Source organism: Peromyscus leucopus, chromosome 4 (assembly GCF_004664715.2).
Source record: "Peromyscus leucopus breed LL Stock chromosome 4, UCI_PerLeu_2.1, whole genome shotgun sequence".
Taxonomy (NCBI): Eukaryota; Metazoa; Chordata; class Mammalia; order Rodentia; family Cricetidae; genus Peromyscus; species Peromyscus leucopus.
Window position 1 is genome coordinate 94,210,314 of NC_051066.1, and position 15,006 is coordinate 94,225,319.

Genomic DNA, 15,006 nt, shown 5'->3' on the forward strand with positions numbered 1-15,006 from the left:
ATGAACATTCCCTGACCACCTTCTGTGCCCGTGAGCTGTTCAATGCACTGCAGATATGGCGGCAATGAACCTTTCTATGTATCAGCTTCTGCATCCCCAGCCTCCACTGCCCGCCTGAGAGGGGGGACAAGTCTCTAATCTGATAGCTAGTTGCATCAAATACATGAAGAAATACCCAGTAGGGCAATGGAACAGAGAAGAGGCGAGGGACTGGTTTAGGAAGAATAATTAGGGAAGCAGGTACTCAAAGGATGTCTGTCAAGACTAGAAACAAGCTGGACAGAATGACACACGCCTTTAATCCCGACCCTGGCATAGGCAGGCAGATCTCTGTGAGTTCAAGAACAACCTGGTCTACAGAGTGAGTTCCAGGACAGCCAGCTCTGCATATTAAGACCCTAGAGAGAGATGGGGTGGGGATAAACAGACAACTATACAGGAAGTGCACAGTCTCCAAGTTCAGAAGATCTTGAGCATGGTTCAAGGTCCTAATCTTTACTTCTCACTGAATCTGTTCTCAAACCTGTAAAGCAAGGAAATTCTTGTTTTTGTAGGCAGTAAATAAGATCATGTGTGTAGCAACAGGTTTGATACCAAGCAGTGTCTGACATATGGCAGATTGCCAGTGATATTTTTTTTGAATGCATGAATGTTTAGTGTGGACCCCAGGATGCAGATTTTTGAGCTCCCACCCATCTCATTTGTCCTCAGAACTAATAAAAAATAATAATAATAAAAAATAACAACCTCAGGCTCCCGTCTCCCTGTCTTGTTTACTGAACTGGGACGCAGATAACCCACCATCACTCCATCTTCTGTACCTGCCCTCTCCCAGGTCCTAGACCAAAGCCATGGCTCCCGAAGCAAGCCCAGAGAGAAGCTGCTCCCTCCACACCTGCCCCTTGAAGACCCGGCAGGTGCTCCCGTTCCAGAGCCAGCAGTTTCCACCCTCCAGGCTGGAGACCCGACTAGTCCGTTAACAGCGGGCCATTTTGCCTTTCCTCGAGCACCTCAAGACTATCAAGAAGGCAGTTTGTTACTAGGATTGGGAGATCAAGCATCGTTATGTGGCCATGTCTCCAACCTCAGCACTTCCACAGACCCCTCCCAGCATGACGGGGTCTGGAAAGCCGCCTTCTGTGCAGCACCATGTGGTCAGCGTCAGGTAAGGAGGGGCTGGGAAGACCCGCTGGCTGCCGTGGAAAGGTACAGCAGTCACTGAAGCCTCCAGATTCCTTTCTTAGGAGGAAACCTGGACATCTCCTGCTTCTGATGAAGGAGGCAGCTTGGATAGAGCACGTGGGGGGGGGGCTAAAACTTAGGGGGTGGGCAACCCTAAAAATTAACACCACTTCCTCTATGCCCTGTCATCCGTCTTTACCCCACATCCTCCCCATCCAATGCATACCCACTCTTTCCCCCACCTCCAGCCAGGCGTGCGCGCGGTGTGCACATGGATGAGCACACACACACACACACACACACACACACACACACACTCACGCACGCACACCAGAAGACTGTGGTAATTTCTCTTCTTCTCTTTCACAGGCAGGAACGCATTTTCCGGATGCCAAAGAGGTAGGCCCAGGCCTCCCCTGAACTCCCAGGCGTGGCCAGGCTGGTACCCACGCCATGGGCTCTCTGCTCTGCTCTCCCAGCTCACCAGCCTTACCGCCACACCCACCATCAGCTCACGTGGGCTTCCCCTCTCTTTTCCAGCTATTCCCAGTTGATTGCTGAGTGGCCCGTGGCTGTGCTGCTGCTGTGTCTGGCCTTCATCTTCCTCTGTACCTTAGCTGGGCTGCTGGGAAGCCCGCCACTTGACTTTTCTGAGCCTTTACTGGTGAGAGGCCGGGGGAGGGAGGGAGGGAGACCCTTGGACTAAACATTGCAGCTCCGTCTGAGACAGACAGTGGGCCCACCTTGGGAGTAAGGTAGCATTGGTGCGCTCCTGATTGCCAGAGAGCTGTAAGTATGGTGCAGAGATCATATGTCTATGATCCAGGTAGGGGGCACCAAAGGGGCAGAGCTGGGAAGCGTCCAGAGGGAGGGCACCTTCACTTAGTGCCACGCCTCCCGTGACGCCGCCCCCTCCTGCACACCTGCTCCTCTCTGCTCTCCTCCCTGCAGGGTTTTGAGCCTCGAGACACAGAGATCGCCAGAAAGCTAGAAGTCTGGAAAGCAATGCAGGCCCTCACTGGCCCCAAGAATCTGTTTTCTCTTTCCCCAGACCCTGAGATGAACAGGTAACAGGTTCCCATCTTCCCATTGAGAGTAGTCAAGGATGGAGAAACTAGAAGGGGGCACTGGGTGATCTCTCCAAAGACATGAGACATGTGAGAGGTTGCTGGTCTCCTTGGGGGAATGGTCTATCATTTCCTGAGTCCACCATGCCTGAACAGTACTCTGGGAAAACTATTCTCTCTACCTCAGCTCAAACCTCCTCAGCACTCTGAGCCCTGCAGCCTGGGGCAGGGCCGAGGAGAGCGTGGTCCGGACCAAGAGGATGGTGGAGCCCGTAAAAGACAAAGAAGAGGAGAACTTCTTTTGTGGTCCTCCTGGTAAGTTGCAGCATGGCCAGTCCTGACTTCAGTAGCGGCGCTGCAGAATCGGATGAGCAGGTCTAGAGCAAATGTGGGCAGACAGAAAGAGAAAATGCCCACCACCATATTCAAGCCTAGGAAGATGGAGTAATGAAATACGTCTCAAGTCCAGATGCATCAAGCTGATGTGGGGCAAGATGATGCATCAGGTGTAGGCTTCCGGTTCCTGGGAATCCCAGGACGAGCATCTTCTTTTAAGCAGGCTCAGGTTCTGAGGCCAAAGGACTGAGCTGTGTGTGGGTTGTGTTGCAGAGAAGAGCCATGCAAAGCTGGTGTTTGTGTCCACCTCTGGGGGAAGCCTGTGGAACCTGCAAGCCATCCATTCCATGTGTCGTATAGAACAGGAGCAGGTGAGCCGTCTGGGGAGACGCCAGGGGCCTGGGTGGGAACTGGGAACACAAAGAACCTAGTCCCGGTGCAGTACAGCTTAGCCAGGACCGCCAGGGTAGACTGGGAGGAGCTCTCCCTGCTTAGAAAATGATTCCAACTCTACTGGAGGCTCTGGGTTGGCACAGGAAAAGCAAAGCTGGCTGATTTTAGAAGCGCCAGCTTCCTGTCTCAAAGAGAGTCCAAGCAGAGTCTGGGGAGTTTCAAAGCGTTTTGCAAAGAGATCTCAAAAATGTGTTGAGGAGCTTCAGGTCCTCGGAAGCTAAGACTCTCGGCTTCAAGGCTGCAGCTCTTCAAGGCTCCTCCCAAGCGAAGCCGATTTGATTATGCTATTAGAGAACCACATACAGTCATATCTATGATGTGTTTACTGCTGAAAACAGCGTGGAAACCACTCTGTAGCCCAAGTCCCCTGTGCCACCCCATGACGACTGGTTAAGAATATGTGTTCTGCACTCAGATGCCCAAATTCAAGGCCAGCTCTCAGGCTCCCTTGGTTCGTGACTTCTTAAGCTCTCAGTGCCTCATATGGGTCGGTGTTTTTGGTTTGGTTTGTTTTGGTTTGTTTGTTTTGGTTTGGTTTGGTTTGGTAGTGCTGGGCATCAATCTTAGACACTTGTATTACTAAACCTGCGCTCTATTGCTGAGCTACGGCCTCCCCCCTGTACATTGAAATAGGGACAATGGCAGTGCATCCTTTATCGGGATAGTGACCGTGAAAGGAGATAGCATTCGGAAGCCTCTGACACTAGCAATGACTTGACACACGTTCAGCATTGTGGTCACTGTGATCCAAACCCCACGGCTGTGCACGTTAGATCAGCAGCAAAGCAGGGCTTCGGACTCGTGGGTGGGAGCCATTTGTACTACACCGGCGGTTGTGGTGGGAACAGCAGGCTGAAGAGGAAAGGGGATACAAGCTGGGAAAAGAAAGGATTTAAGCACCCCAGAGAAAGAGGAGCTGGGAGTTCTCAGGGACCCTAGAATGTCTCCTACCGCTTCCTTCCAGCTTTGTTCCATATGTGGCCTATCACCTCCACTCCTGTTCCTAACTCGGGAAGTTGCAGAGTTAGGTGTGTGGCCTATAAGAGCCCTTCTGGCAGAGCCTCTGGGAGAGGCCTGAGGAAACTTCCCAGAGGTTCCTCTTGGATGAAGCCAAGACAGAGCTATAGAGGCCAGACCAGGGGCAAAGGCAGCTTTGAGAGAAAGCATTTTTGTTGGGCTTGTCAAGATGCTTTCTCTCTGCCCTTCAGCATGACAAGAGGGGAGAGGACCCAGGACAGGGCTGGGGAGACCTGGGCCCCTGGACTTCCCTCTGAGCCCTCTCCTCCCACTCCTGTGTGACCCACAGATCCGCTCCCACATCAGCTTTGGGGCTCTGTGCCAGCGATCAGCAGCCAATGAGTGCTGCCCCAGCTGGTCCCTGGGCAACTATCTGGCTGTGCTGGCCAACCGATCCTCCTGCCAAGATACGACCCAAGCTGATGCAGACCGCACACTGGCCCTGCTTCGGTTCTGCGCCATCTACTACCATCGAGGCGTCCTGGTGCCGGCTTGTGTGGGATCTGGGCAGGATAAGCCCCTGTATTGTGCCCAGGTGCCCACCAAGTGTACCTGGAGCAGTGCCATCTACCAGCTCCTGCACTTTCTGCTAGACAGAGACTTTCTGAGTCCCCAGACTGTGGATTACCAGGTGCCCTCCCTCAAGTTCAGCCTTCTCTTCCTGCCCGTGATAAAGACTTCCTCCCTGCTAGATATCTACCTGGATGGCCTCGTTGACCCAATCAAGGTCACTGACAACTACACATCGATCAGCGGCATGGACTTGGGCCTCAAGCCTAGACTGCTGAAGTACTATCTGGCCGAAGATACCATGTACATCTTGCTAGCCCTGGTTGTCATCTTCTTTGGCATGTCCTTCTACGTGCGTTCACTCTTCGTCACGTTCACGTCACTCCTGGCAGTGCTGGGCTCCCTGATGGTGGCCTTCTTCCTTTACCATGTTGTATTCCGCATGGCCTACTTCCCCTTTATCAATCTAGCATCCCTCCTTCTGCTTACCGGCAGCGGTGTCAATTACACTCTCATCTTCTTCGACCTGTGGCGCCTCAGCAGGGGCCAGGGGTCCTCCGGGGGCCTAGCGCAGCGTGTGGCCCGCACCATGCACCATTTTGGCTACCTGCTTCTGGTCTCAGGCCTCACAACCAGCGTGGCCTTCTACGGCAGCTACCTGAGCCGCCTGCCCGCAGTGCGTTGCTTCGCTCTTTTCATGGGCACCGCTGTGCTGGTGCACATGGGGCTCACACTAGTCTGGCTCCCGGCCACCGTCGTGCTCCAGGAGCGCTACCTGGCACGAGGCTGTGCGTCCCAAGCGCAGGGCCAGAGGGGCACCGACCCCTTGCGGCTGTTGCTGGCGTTGCACAGGCGGATGCGCTTTTTTCGCAGGCTTTTCTCCATCCTTTCGCGCCTGCTCTTCCAGCGCCTGCTCCCCTGTGGTGTCATTAAATTTCGATACATCTGGGTCTGCTGGTTCGCGGCGTTGGCGGCAGGGGGCGCCTACATCGGCGGCGTCAGCCCTCGCCTGCAATTGCCCATCCTACTACCACTTGGCGGCCAGTACTTCCGGTCTAGCCATCCCTTTGAGCGTTTTGATGCTGAATACCGGCAGCAGTTCCTGTTCGAAGATCTGCCTCCAAACGAGGGCGGCAACTTGCCAGTGGTTCTGGTGTGGGGTGTCCTGCCGGTGGACACTAGTGATCCCCTGGACCCTCGCACCAACAGCTCAGTAGTAAGCGATCCTGACTTCGCACCCAGCAGCCCGGAGGCCCAGGAGTGGCTCCTGGCTCTCTGCCATGGAGCCCGGAACCAGAGTTTCTTTGGAGACCAGCCAGAGGGTTGGCCTACACTGTGTTTAGTGGAAACCCTCCAGCAGTGGATGGAAAGCCCTAGCTGCGGCCGCCTGGGTTCCGATCTGTGCTGTGGCCAGTCAGACTTCCCCTGGGCCCCCCAGCTTTACCTCCACTGCCTCAAGATGATGGCTCTGGAGCAGAGCCCTGATGGCACCCGTGACCTGGGACTCCGCTTCGATGCCCATGGCAACCTAGCAGCTCTAGTTCTGAAGTTCCAGACCAACTTACCATACAGTACAGAGTACGGCCCGGTCCACTACTTCTACACTGAGGTCAGCCGCTGGTTAGCAACAGAGCTGGGCCAGGCCCCTCCAGGCCTCAACCAGGGCTGGTTCACCAGCACCTTGGAGCTGTACAGCTTGCAGCACAGCCTGACGACAGAGCCCGCGGTGGTGCTTGGTCTGGCTCTGGCACTGGCCTTTGCCACCCTGCTGCTGGGCACCTGGAATGTTCCCCTCAGCCTGTTCTCCGTGGCATCTGTGGCTGGCACCGTGCTGCTCACGGTGGGGTTGCTGGTTCTCCTCGAGTGGCAACTCAACACGGCCGAGTGCCTCTTTCTCTCGGCCTCCGTGGGCCTCTCGGTCGACTTAACCGTCAACTACTGCATCGCCTATCACTTGTGCCCACACCCTGACCGCCTGAGCCGTGTGGCCTTCTCCTTGCGTCAGACCAGCCGTGCCATAGCCATGGGGACCGGAGTGCTGTTTGCCTCCGGGGTGTTCATGCTGCCTTCCACCATTCTGCTGTACCGGAAGCTGGGCATCATCGTCATGATGGTCAAGTTTGTTGGCTGCGGCTTTGCCAGCTTCTTCTTCCAGTCCTTGTGCTGTTTCTTCGGGCCCGAGAAGAACTGTGGGCAGATCCTCTGGCCCTGTGCCCACCTGCCGTGGGATACCGGGACGGAGGAGCACGGCGAGAAGGGACGAACGGGGCCACCCGGGTTCTCTGAGCACTATGAGCTGCAGCCCCTGGCACGGCGCCGGAGCCCCAGCTTCGACACCAGCACAGCCACCAGCAAGCTGTCCCACCGGCCTTCCATACTCTCTGAGGATCTGCAGCTTCACGACGGCAGCTGCTGCCACGCCCACACACCCGCCCCTCCCTCCCCACGGGATCTGCTTCTGGACCACCAGGCGGTCTTCAGCCAGTGCCCCGCCCTGCAGACTTCCTCTCCCTATAAGCAAGCCGGCCCCACCCCCCAGCCCTGGATCAGGCAGGACTCCCAGGGACAGAAAGCTGAGCCCTTGCAGGCCCTACCGGAAGCCACTGCCCACTGCCCCAAGCCCAAAGGCGAAGAGCTCCCGGATGGCCTCTGCTCTTCAGCCAGCACTCTGGAGGGACTCAGCGTCTCTGATGATACCTGCACCTCCGAGCCCGGCGTCCGTGTGCCAGATTCTGTGGGCACCTCACCAGAAGCCATGAATGGCACTGGACACCCCATGCTTGAGCGGGGCCAGCTGAACGGGAAGCGTGACACTCTGTGGCTGGCACTGAAGGAGACCATCTATGACCCAAACCTGCCCAACTCTCATCATACCAGCTTATCCTGGAAGGGCCGTGGGGGGCCAGGTGATATCAGCCCCGTGGTACTTCCCAACAGTCAGCCAGATCTTCCCGATGTTTGGCTCCGTAGGCCCAGCACCTACACCTCTGGCTACAGCAGCTGAGAGAGCCCAAGGAAGGCCAGACCAGGGTCCAGAACCCTGTTGGTGAAAACAAGGCAGAGGCCATACTAGCCTAGAGCCTGAAGGTATTTCTCCGTATTGACATGATGTCTCACCCTCCAACTATGGATTCTCAACCCTGCCAGATGTTGCAGCCTTGATCTCTTTGCTACTTAACCCCTACATCTGGAGGATTCAGTGGGAGGGCCTTGCAAGGTAATACCAGGCTCTCCCTGTGAGGAGCTGAGGGCTCGTCTGCCCCCACAGTGCCAACAAGGACCCCTCCCCTGGAAAGGGAGGAGGCCAGATGTGCAGCTCCAGGTGTCATGGGAGGCTAATCATTTTCCTCCCAGGTGGCAAGAAGTTCATCTTTGGGATCCTGTCGGGGTACCTCACTGACTAGAAAAGCCCTTAAGAACCTCCACAGGCTGCTGAATCTCACCCCTCTCATCGGCTCTTAATCAGAACACTTCACTTTGCGGGGCGCTTTGCTGGACCAGCATTGAACCTGGGCCTCTGTCCTGCGCTGCCCTGTTCTGCTCACACCCACCAGTGTGACTAGACGCTCTCCAAAAAGCAGGGCAGAGACGGCTGCAGAGAGAGGAGGGGGAGGAGATCTGAAGGCTGGCTTTGGAGTCTGTAGATCCCAGGATTCCCTCACCAGAAGCAGGTTCCAGAATGCTCCCTATTGATGAACAATGGTCATCCTTTGCTGTCGCCATGCCTGTCAGCCTCCTAGGACTCTTGCAGCTCCACCACAGAGCGGCCTGCAGCTGGTCAAGACACTAAGGCAGGTTGATTGATTTTCCCAAAGTGCTGTCACTGGCTCAGTCTGCCACTATAGCTCCCGGTCCCCTCCTAACTGCCTGCTTCAGAGCCACTGGTCCCTGGCTGTCGTTATCCTTTGCTTCTGGCACTTACCCACTCTCCCTTCTTGAGTGGCTCTCCTCCTTCCCCTTCCACCTCCAGAAAGAGTTGCAGTCTGAGCAGACCCCAGAGTTCCTCCTGTCCTCTGCACTTCCGTCTCTGAAATCCTCTGAGATGCCGACTCGAAATGGAGCCCGGCAGATCACAAGCAGCCCATCTGTATCTGAGGCTTCAAGGGCATGCCTCTTCTGTGGCTAAAGAGTACAAAGAGGCTTTGCCAGAAGAGGAACTGAGGGACAGAAGAATTTGAGCAGAATCTAGTTAAGACAGGAACACAGGCTTGCTCTTGTCTGGGGAGTTTGTGAACCTGAAGTTTCTCTAGGACCCCGGTTTCTAAAGACTGGGTCTATCTAGGGTGTTAAGGAGACTCAAAGACCAAAGCCTGGCTTTCCTCACCAAAAGCAAAGGTCCTGTCCTGAGGCTTATCCCACGTGACACAGCTCAAGACGCTAGGCAGCATCAGCAAGTTGACTGAACACTTGCTTTGGAAATGGTCTAACCGGTAATAGAGGTGTGATAACAAGAGCTGGCCTTCTGCCCGGGAAGCAGCCTCCATACACAGGCAGGCATTGATGGATCAGTGCTATTGCTGACCTCGGGTACCCAGGATGAGATGACCAGGAAGATCTTCTGGAAAGAAACGGCTTGAGCAGCTTCAGAAGATCAAGCATGTCAGATGGGGGGGGGGGGGTGAGGGGGATGTGGTGATCCAGCAGCAAACACTGTCCCCTAAGGACCGTGCTTTCAAAGAACTCTCATGTCTAAAAAGTAGCTGCTCCAATGGGTGTGAGCGCTGGGGGGAAAGTCAGCTCAGCTTCCTTTCTGGTGCAGCTCTCCAGGGCCCCTAGGTTCCTGGCAGATCCATAAGACATGGCATGAAGACCACCACTCTGGGCCATTTTACATGAGTAACAGAGACGTGAAAAAGAATTTTTCAGCGCCAAACAAGCTATGGTGAAGCTAGAGGCAAGCCAGAGGGCGTCTTTGTTTTATTTTGTTGTGTTGCTGTGTTTCTAAGATCTACCTCCCGCCCCAAGTAGCCCAGGACAAGTGGAGCAGAAACTCAACTGAGAACATAAGACTGTGGAAGAGACAGAAGGCAGTTGTCCCTCAGTATCCGTGGAGAGCTGGTTCCAGCCCCCTTGCCCCCCAGGATACCAAAATCTGAGGCTGCTCGCGTCCCTTGTGTAGAATGGTGTAGTATCTGCATATAATGACGAATATTTTCCTGTACACTTCCAGTCGTCTCTAGAGTACTTACGATGCCTAATATGATGTAAATGCTATTGTCAGTCCTTAGACTGTGCTGCTGTAATAATGACGAGAAAAAACATGTGCGTGTTGGGCTTTTGTTTCTTCCTTTACTTTTCTGTCGTAATGTGCCCAGGTTGGTGTGGTTCTGGGTCTGTGTGGTTGAATCTGTAGGTACAGAACTCCTGCTTGCAGAGAGTTGACTGTGTAGGCCAGCTCCTTGCAAGATAAGTAAGTTGAGATAAGTGATTCCTGGTCATGCTGGACACCATGCATATCCTGTAATCTCAGCCACCTGAGATGCTAAAGCAGGTGGATCGCTTGAGCCCAGAAGACCAAGGGTAGTTTGGGCAACATAACAAGACCCTGCATTAAAAAGAGGAAGGAGAAGAAGAAGAGGAGGAAGAGAAAAAGGAAGGAAGGAAGGAAGGAAGGAAGGAAGGAAGGAAGGAAGGAAGGAAGGAAGGAAAGAGCTAACTAATTCCAAACTAATATTTGGAAGCATAAGCAGTCACTAGGACCTAGTTTGAACCAGTCTCCTTGAGTAGGGAGTAGGGGACATCGCTCACGTTATGCCCAAGTAGCAGTCAACCTTCCTAGCCTGTGACTTTTCATCGGGATCCTGGCTTATCTGCACCATGTACTGTGCGCCTCTCTATCACACAGCCAAGCTGGGATGATGGGTCCCAGGGAGGATAAGGTGCCTGATGTTCCTACGCATGAGCAGTTCTGCCATGGGCTGGGGAATAACTTAGTGATACAGCACATGTTTAGCATACAGAAGAACTGTAATCTTTCTCTAACATCCCTCCACAAAATTTTGTCTTAACTCAGAAGAGAGCACAGTATCTCCTCAGCAATTGACCTTGGCTTTTCCACTGCTGTTATGGGAGACCAGCAGGTTCACAAACCCTCAGCTGGGTGTGGTTGTGCATGCCCATGACCCCAGCACTTGGGAAATAGAAGCAAGAGGATCAAGAGTTCAAGGTCATCCTCTTGGGGTGGGGATGTTGGTTTTTTCCTTTGTTGGTTGTTGTTTTTCTGAGACAGAGTTTCTCTGTGTAGTCCTAGCTATCCTGGAACTTACTCTGTATACAAAGCTGTCCTCGAACTCACAGAGATCCCCCACGTTAGGTGCTAGATGTTCTTGAATCCTAAATGGTCTTATAATAAAAAAAAAAACCCAGAACCAGATACTGGAGTAAACGCTGAAAGATCAGGAGACAAAGGAACACGCCACTAGAGAAACTTCTCACCACTACCGAATCCTCAGGCCGAATCAAAGGCGAGATCCTGTCTCCACGAATCCTCTGACTGAAAGCTCTGAGTCCTCAGCCAAAAAAAAAAAAACTTCCTCAGCTGAAAAGCCTTCTAGTTCCCGTCTCCTCACACCTTACAAACCTTTCTCCACACAGCCATATCACTTTCTTCCTAGTGCTGGGATTCATGGTGTGTGTGCTTCCCAAACACTGGTAGCAAAGGCATGAGATCTCAAGTGCTGGTGTGTGCCACCACTGCCTGGCTCTGTTTCTCTCCTAGACTGAATCAATCTCATGTAGTCCAGGGTGGCTTTGAACTCACAGAGATTCAGATGGGTCTCTGCGTCCTGAATGCTAGGATTAAAGGTGTGTGCCACCATTGCCTGACTTCTATGTTTAATCTAGTGGCTGGCTCTGTCCTCTGATCCTCAGGCAAGCTTTATTTGATACACAATATATCCCCACACCCGAGTGCTGGGATTAAAGGTGAGTGCCCTCTGCTGGCTTCAAGGCCATCCTCTTATAGCTGGTTTGAAGCCAGACTGACTGTCTGCAAAAATCCCTCCCCACAAAGAATGGGAAAGCTCACTCCCCTCCTCAATCTTAAGAGTGTGTGGGGGCGGTGCATGTGTGGGCATCAGGGGTTTGGGTACACTTCAGAATCTCTTTGTTAAGGATTTCTAGGTCCTGTTCTTGTAAGTCACTGCTCCACAACTCTGCAGGAAGAAGACAGGTGAGTCAGAGCAGCTGATGCCTTCCTTAGTCATAGCTGTTCTCCACGAGACAGGCCCAGAGGACTGGAAAACCCAGCGACAATCTAAAAGGTCACTTTGGGGCTGAGGGTAGAGCTCAGTGGCAGAGTGATAGAGAGCTTGCCAGCATATGCAAATGCCATGGGTTTAATCACCAGCACTGGAATAGTGAACAACAAGAGAAAAAAAAAATATGAGTCTAACTTCATGCCTAGAGTAGATAAGACTAACAGTAGGCAACCCACATCCGTGGGTAAGCCAACCTACCCCTCTAACGTGGACCCTGGAATGGAGATCCAAAGCATTACAAGTTTTGCATTTCAGCATATCTGTTTACTTATCCAATATTTGGGGCAGTTGAGTTGAGTATATGGCCCCGGACATGGGAGGTTTAAGAGCATGCTGTTGAGGCATGTAAAAAGAAATCAAAGTAACCATGTGTGCTCTGCAAAGTTCAAAGAATAATTTCTTTCCACAGAGCACTTAAAACTACAATGCACTAACAATCCTCTAGGTGCTTAGCAAGGTGACAGGGCAGTGATCCCAGCACTTGGTCGCTAGAAGCAGGCAGACAGGAATTCAAGAGTAGCCTCAGCTACATAGCAAGTTTAGGGCTAGCCTGGGCTACATGAGACCATGTCTAAAACAAAACAACAGAGCCTAAGCTCAGTTAGTAGAGTGCCTGCCCAGCACAGGGGAAGTAGAAGCAGAGGATATCAATGTCATCCTTGGCTACATATGGTCAGCCTGGGCTACATCTCCAAAACAAACAAACAAACAAACAAACAAATTACACACTGGAGCAGACTGGTGGAATTTTTTAATGCAGATTTGAAGTCATATCTTCACCTGTACCCTCAGCTCTCCCTAGCTAGAAGTTCTATTCTAACCACTGGTTTTCATCATCTGAGGTGATTACTATTTTTCCCACCTTCTTCCAACGTCTGCTGCTCTCCACTCTACCTGCTCCTCCCACCCCTACTTCAGAGAACTGAAGAACCTCATTCTTCATAAGGAAAACTAAGTTCCTACAGGTTGGTAGCTCATGCCTATAATCCCAGTTCCTGGGATTAGGAGGTGCAACACACACCTGAAACACCAGAATCAAGAGTGTCCTGGATCCCTCCCATCCTTTCTGTGATGATGAAGGAAACAATCATGTTGCCGGCAATGTCTCCTTGCCCTTTGCATGGCAGCCCTTCAGACAAGAGCTGGTACTCTTCAGGGATGTGAAAACTTTTGGGACGGTGGGGGACACTGAGTTTTCGGGACATTAACTTTTAGCATTGTCTCTTGTCTTAGTCAGAGTTACTATTGCTGTGATGAAACACCAGGACCAAATGCAACTTGGGGAGGAAAAGGTTTATTTCACTCACACTTCCATACAACAGTTCGTCATCAAAAGCAGTGAGGGCAGGAACTCAAGCAGGCCAGGAACCTGGAGGCAGGAGCTGATGCAGAGGCCATGGAGGATGCTGCTTACTGCCTTGCTCCTCATGACTGGCTCAGAGGACTGAGCTATAAGACTGCTTTCTTATAGAACTTCCCCTGTCTCTCTGACTCTGGTGACTCTGGACAGGAGAGCTGCATATGATGAGCTCTGGGAGCAAGAACAAAATGTAGAAAAACTTCCCTGAGAACTCCCAAAGGGGCAGCCCTGTGGCTGTTGCCTGCCTCCTGTTTCAGAATACAGGGGGTGGAGCCGGGCAGTGGCCCAAGGCTTTAATCCCAGCCCTCGGGAAGCAGAGGCAGGCTGATCCCTTTGAGTTGGAGGCCAGCCTGGTCTACAGAAAGAGTTCCACACAGAGAAACCCTGTCCCAAAACAAACAAACAAATACAAGGGATGAGCCTGGTGGTGGCGGTGGGGCACACCTTTAATCCCAGCACTGGGGAGGCAGAGGCAGGTGGATCTCTGTGAGTTCGAGGCCAGCCTGGTCTACAGACTCTTGCAGAGGATCAGTTCTCCATGCCCCCACATCAGGAAGCTGACAACTTCCTGTAACTCCGGTTCCAGTGAGCTCCGAAAATATCTGACACCTCCGGGGGCGCCGACTCTCGACTCTCGTGTGCACATAACCCCACACAAACACACACACAAGTGGGGCTGGAGAGTTTTGTTTTTCAGAAAACAACAGCAACAGGAAAACCACTTCAGTTTGGGGTGGCTGAGATGGCTCAGCACGTGAGAGATTGCCACACAAGACTGGCAACCTGAGTTCCATCCCCAGAACCCACATACAGGTGGAAGGAGAGAAGAGACTCCACGAAATCGTCCTCTGACCTCCACACGAACACCATGAAGCAAGTGTGCTTGCCCCTACATAATGTCCTCCTTGGGGAAAAAGAATTCCGCTTTGCTGGGGATGGTAGAGAGCATCTGTAGTCCCAACACTAGGAGGCAGAGGCGGGAAGATTGCCTCAGGTCCAGGACTAGCTTGGCCAATATAGTGAGACCTTTGTCAAAAAGCGTTTGACTTGATGGTGGCTTCGGGTATAGCTCAGTGGAAAAGTGCTTGCCTAGCATGTGTGTAGCCCTAGGTTCAAATCCTCAGCATACCTTCAAAATAATCCAGCTTTAAAAGTAAGGTTGACGTCTCCATGACAGTAAGGTGACCTGCTGACTTCCCACACAACCTAAATCAGAAGCTCATATTTTAGTAAAAGGGGGACCTGTAGGGCCCTGGCCCCCGTTTTGGGTAACTGTTGCCTTGCTTGCGGACCTTGAAACTTGATATCCTCCCTATGCTAATTCCCTCCTGGGTTCCACCCTCCTGAATGCTTAAGGGAAGTTCCTTGTCTGTGTATCCTGCATAATGGGTGTTAACAGCTTAGATGCAAGATTGTAAAACATTAGTAGTGAACTTCTGCACCACCACCCCCTTCTCCCATTGTGCTGTAAGCCTGTATTTAAGACCTCTTCCCTCCTTCAATAAAGGCTGGAGAGATGCCTTTACCAGTTAAGAGTGTCATACTGCTCTTCCAGAGGACCCGAGTTCTGGGAAACTGAGCACTGACAATAACCTGTAACTCAGGGGACTCCAACATCTCTGGCCTCAGCAGGCACCTTCACTCACATATTAAACACCATACAGCCACATAATTAAAAATAATAAAAATAAATCTTTAGAAGTAAGGTTAATAGAGGGTATGTATTAGCCACATTTATCTGAATAGGAAAATAAAATCTTTCTTATGGAAAATTAGTTTCATTTGGCTAATAGATTAGAAAAGGAGGATTGGGTCAGGCATG

The 15,006-nt window shown here is 52.3% G+C and overlaps 1 protein-coding gene across 1 annotated transcript; it reads left to right on the top strand.

The window, feature by feature from the left end:
* The first annotated feature begins 794 nt into the window (after window positions 1–794).
* Disp2 (dispatched RND transporter family member 2) lies at window positions 795–9,849 on the top strand. The gene is given in 9 exon segments (XM_028885981.2): window positions 795–900; window positions 903–1,126; window positions 1,128–1,165; window positions 1,552–1,581; window positions 1,723–1,846; window positions 2,134–2,249; window positions 2,437–2,564; window positions 2,859–2,956; window positions 4,345–9,849. Coding segments are annotated over 9 exon segments (4,032 nt in total). The 5' UTR covers window positions 795–851; the 3' UTR covers window positions 7,570–9,849.
* The last annotated feature ends 5,157 nt before the right edge of the window (window positions 9,850–15,006 follow it).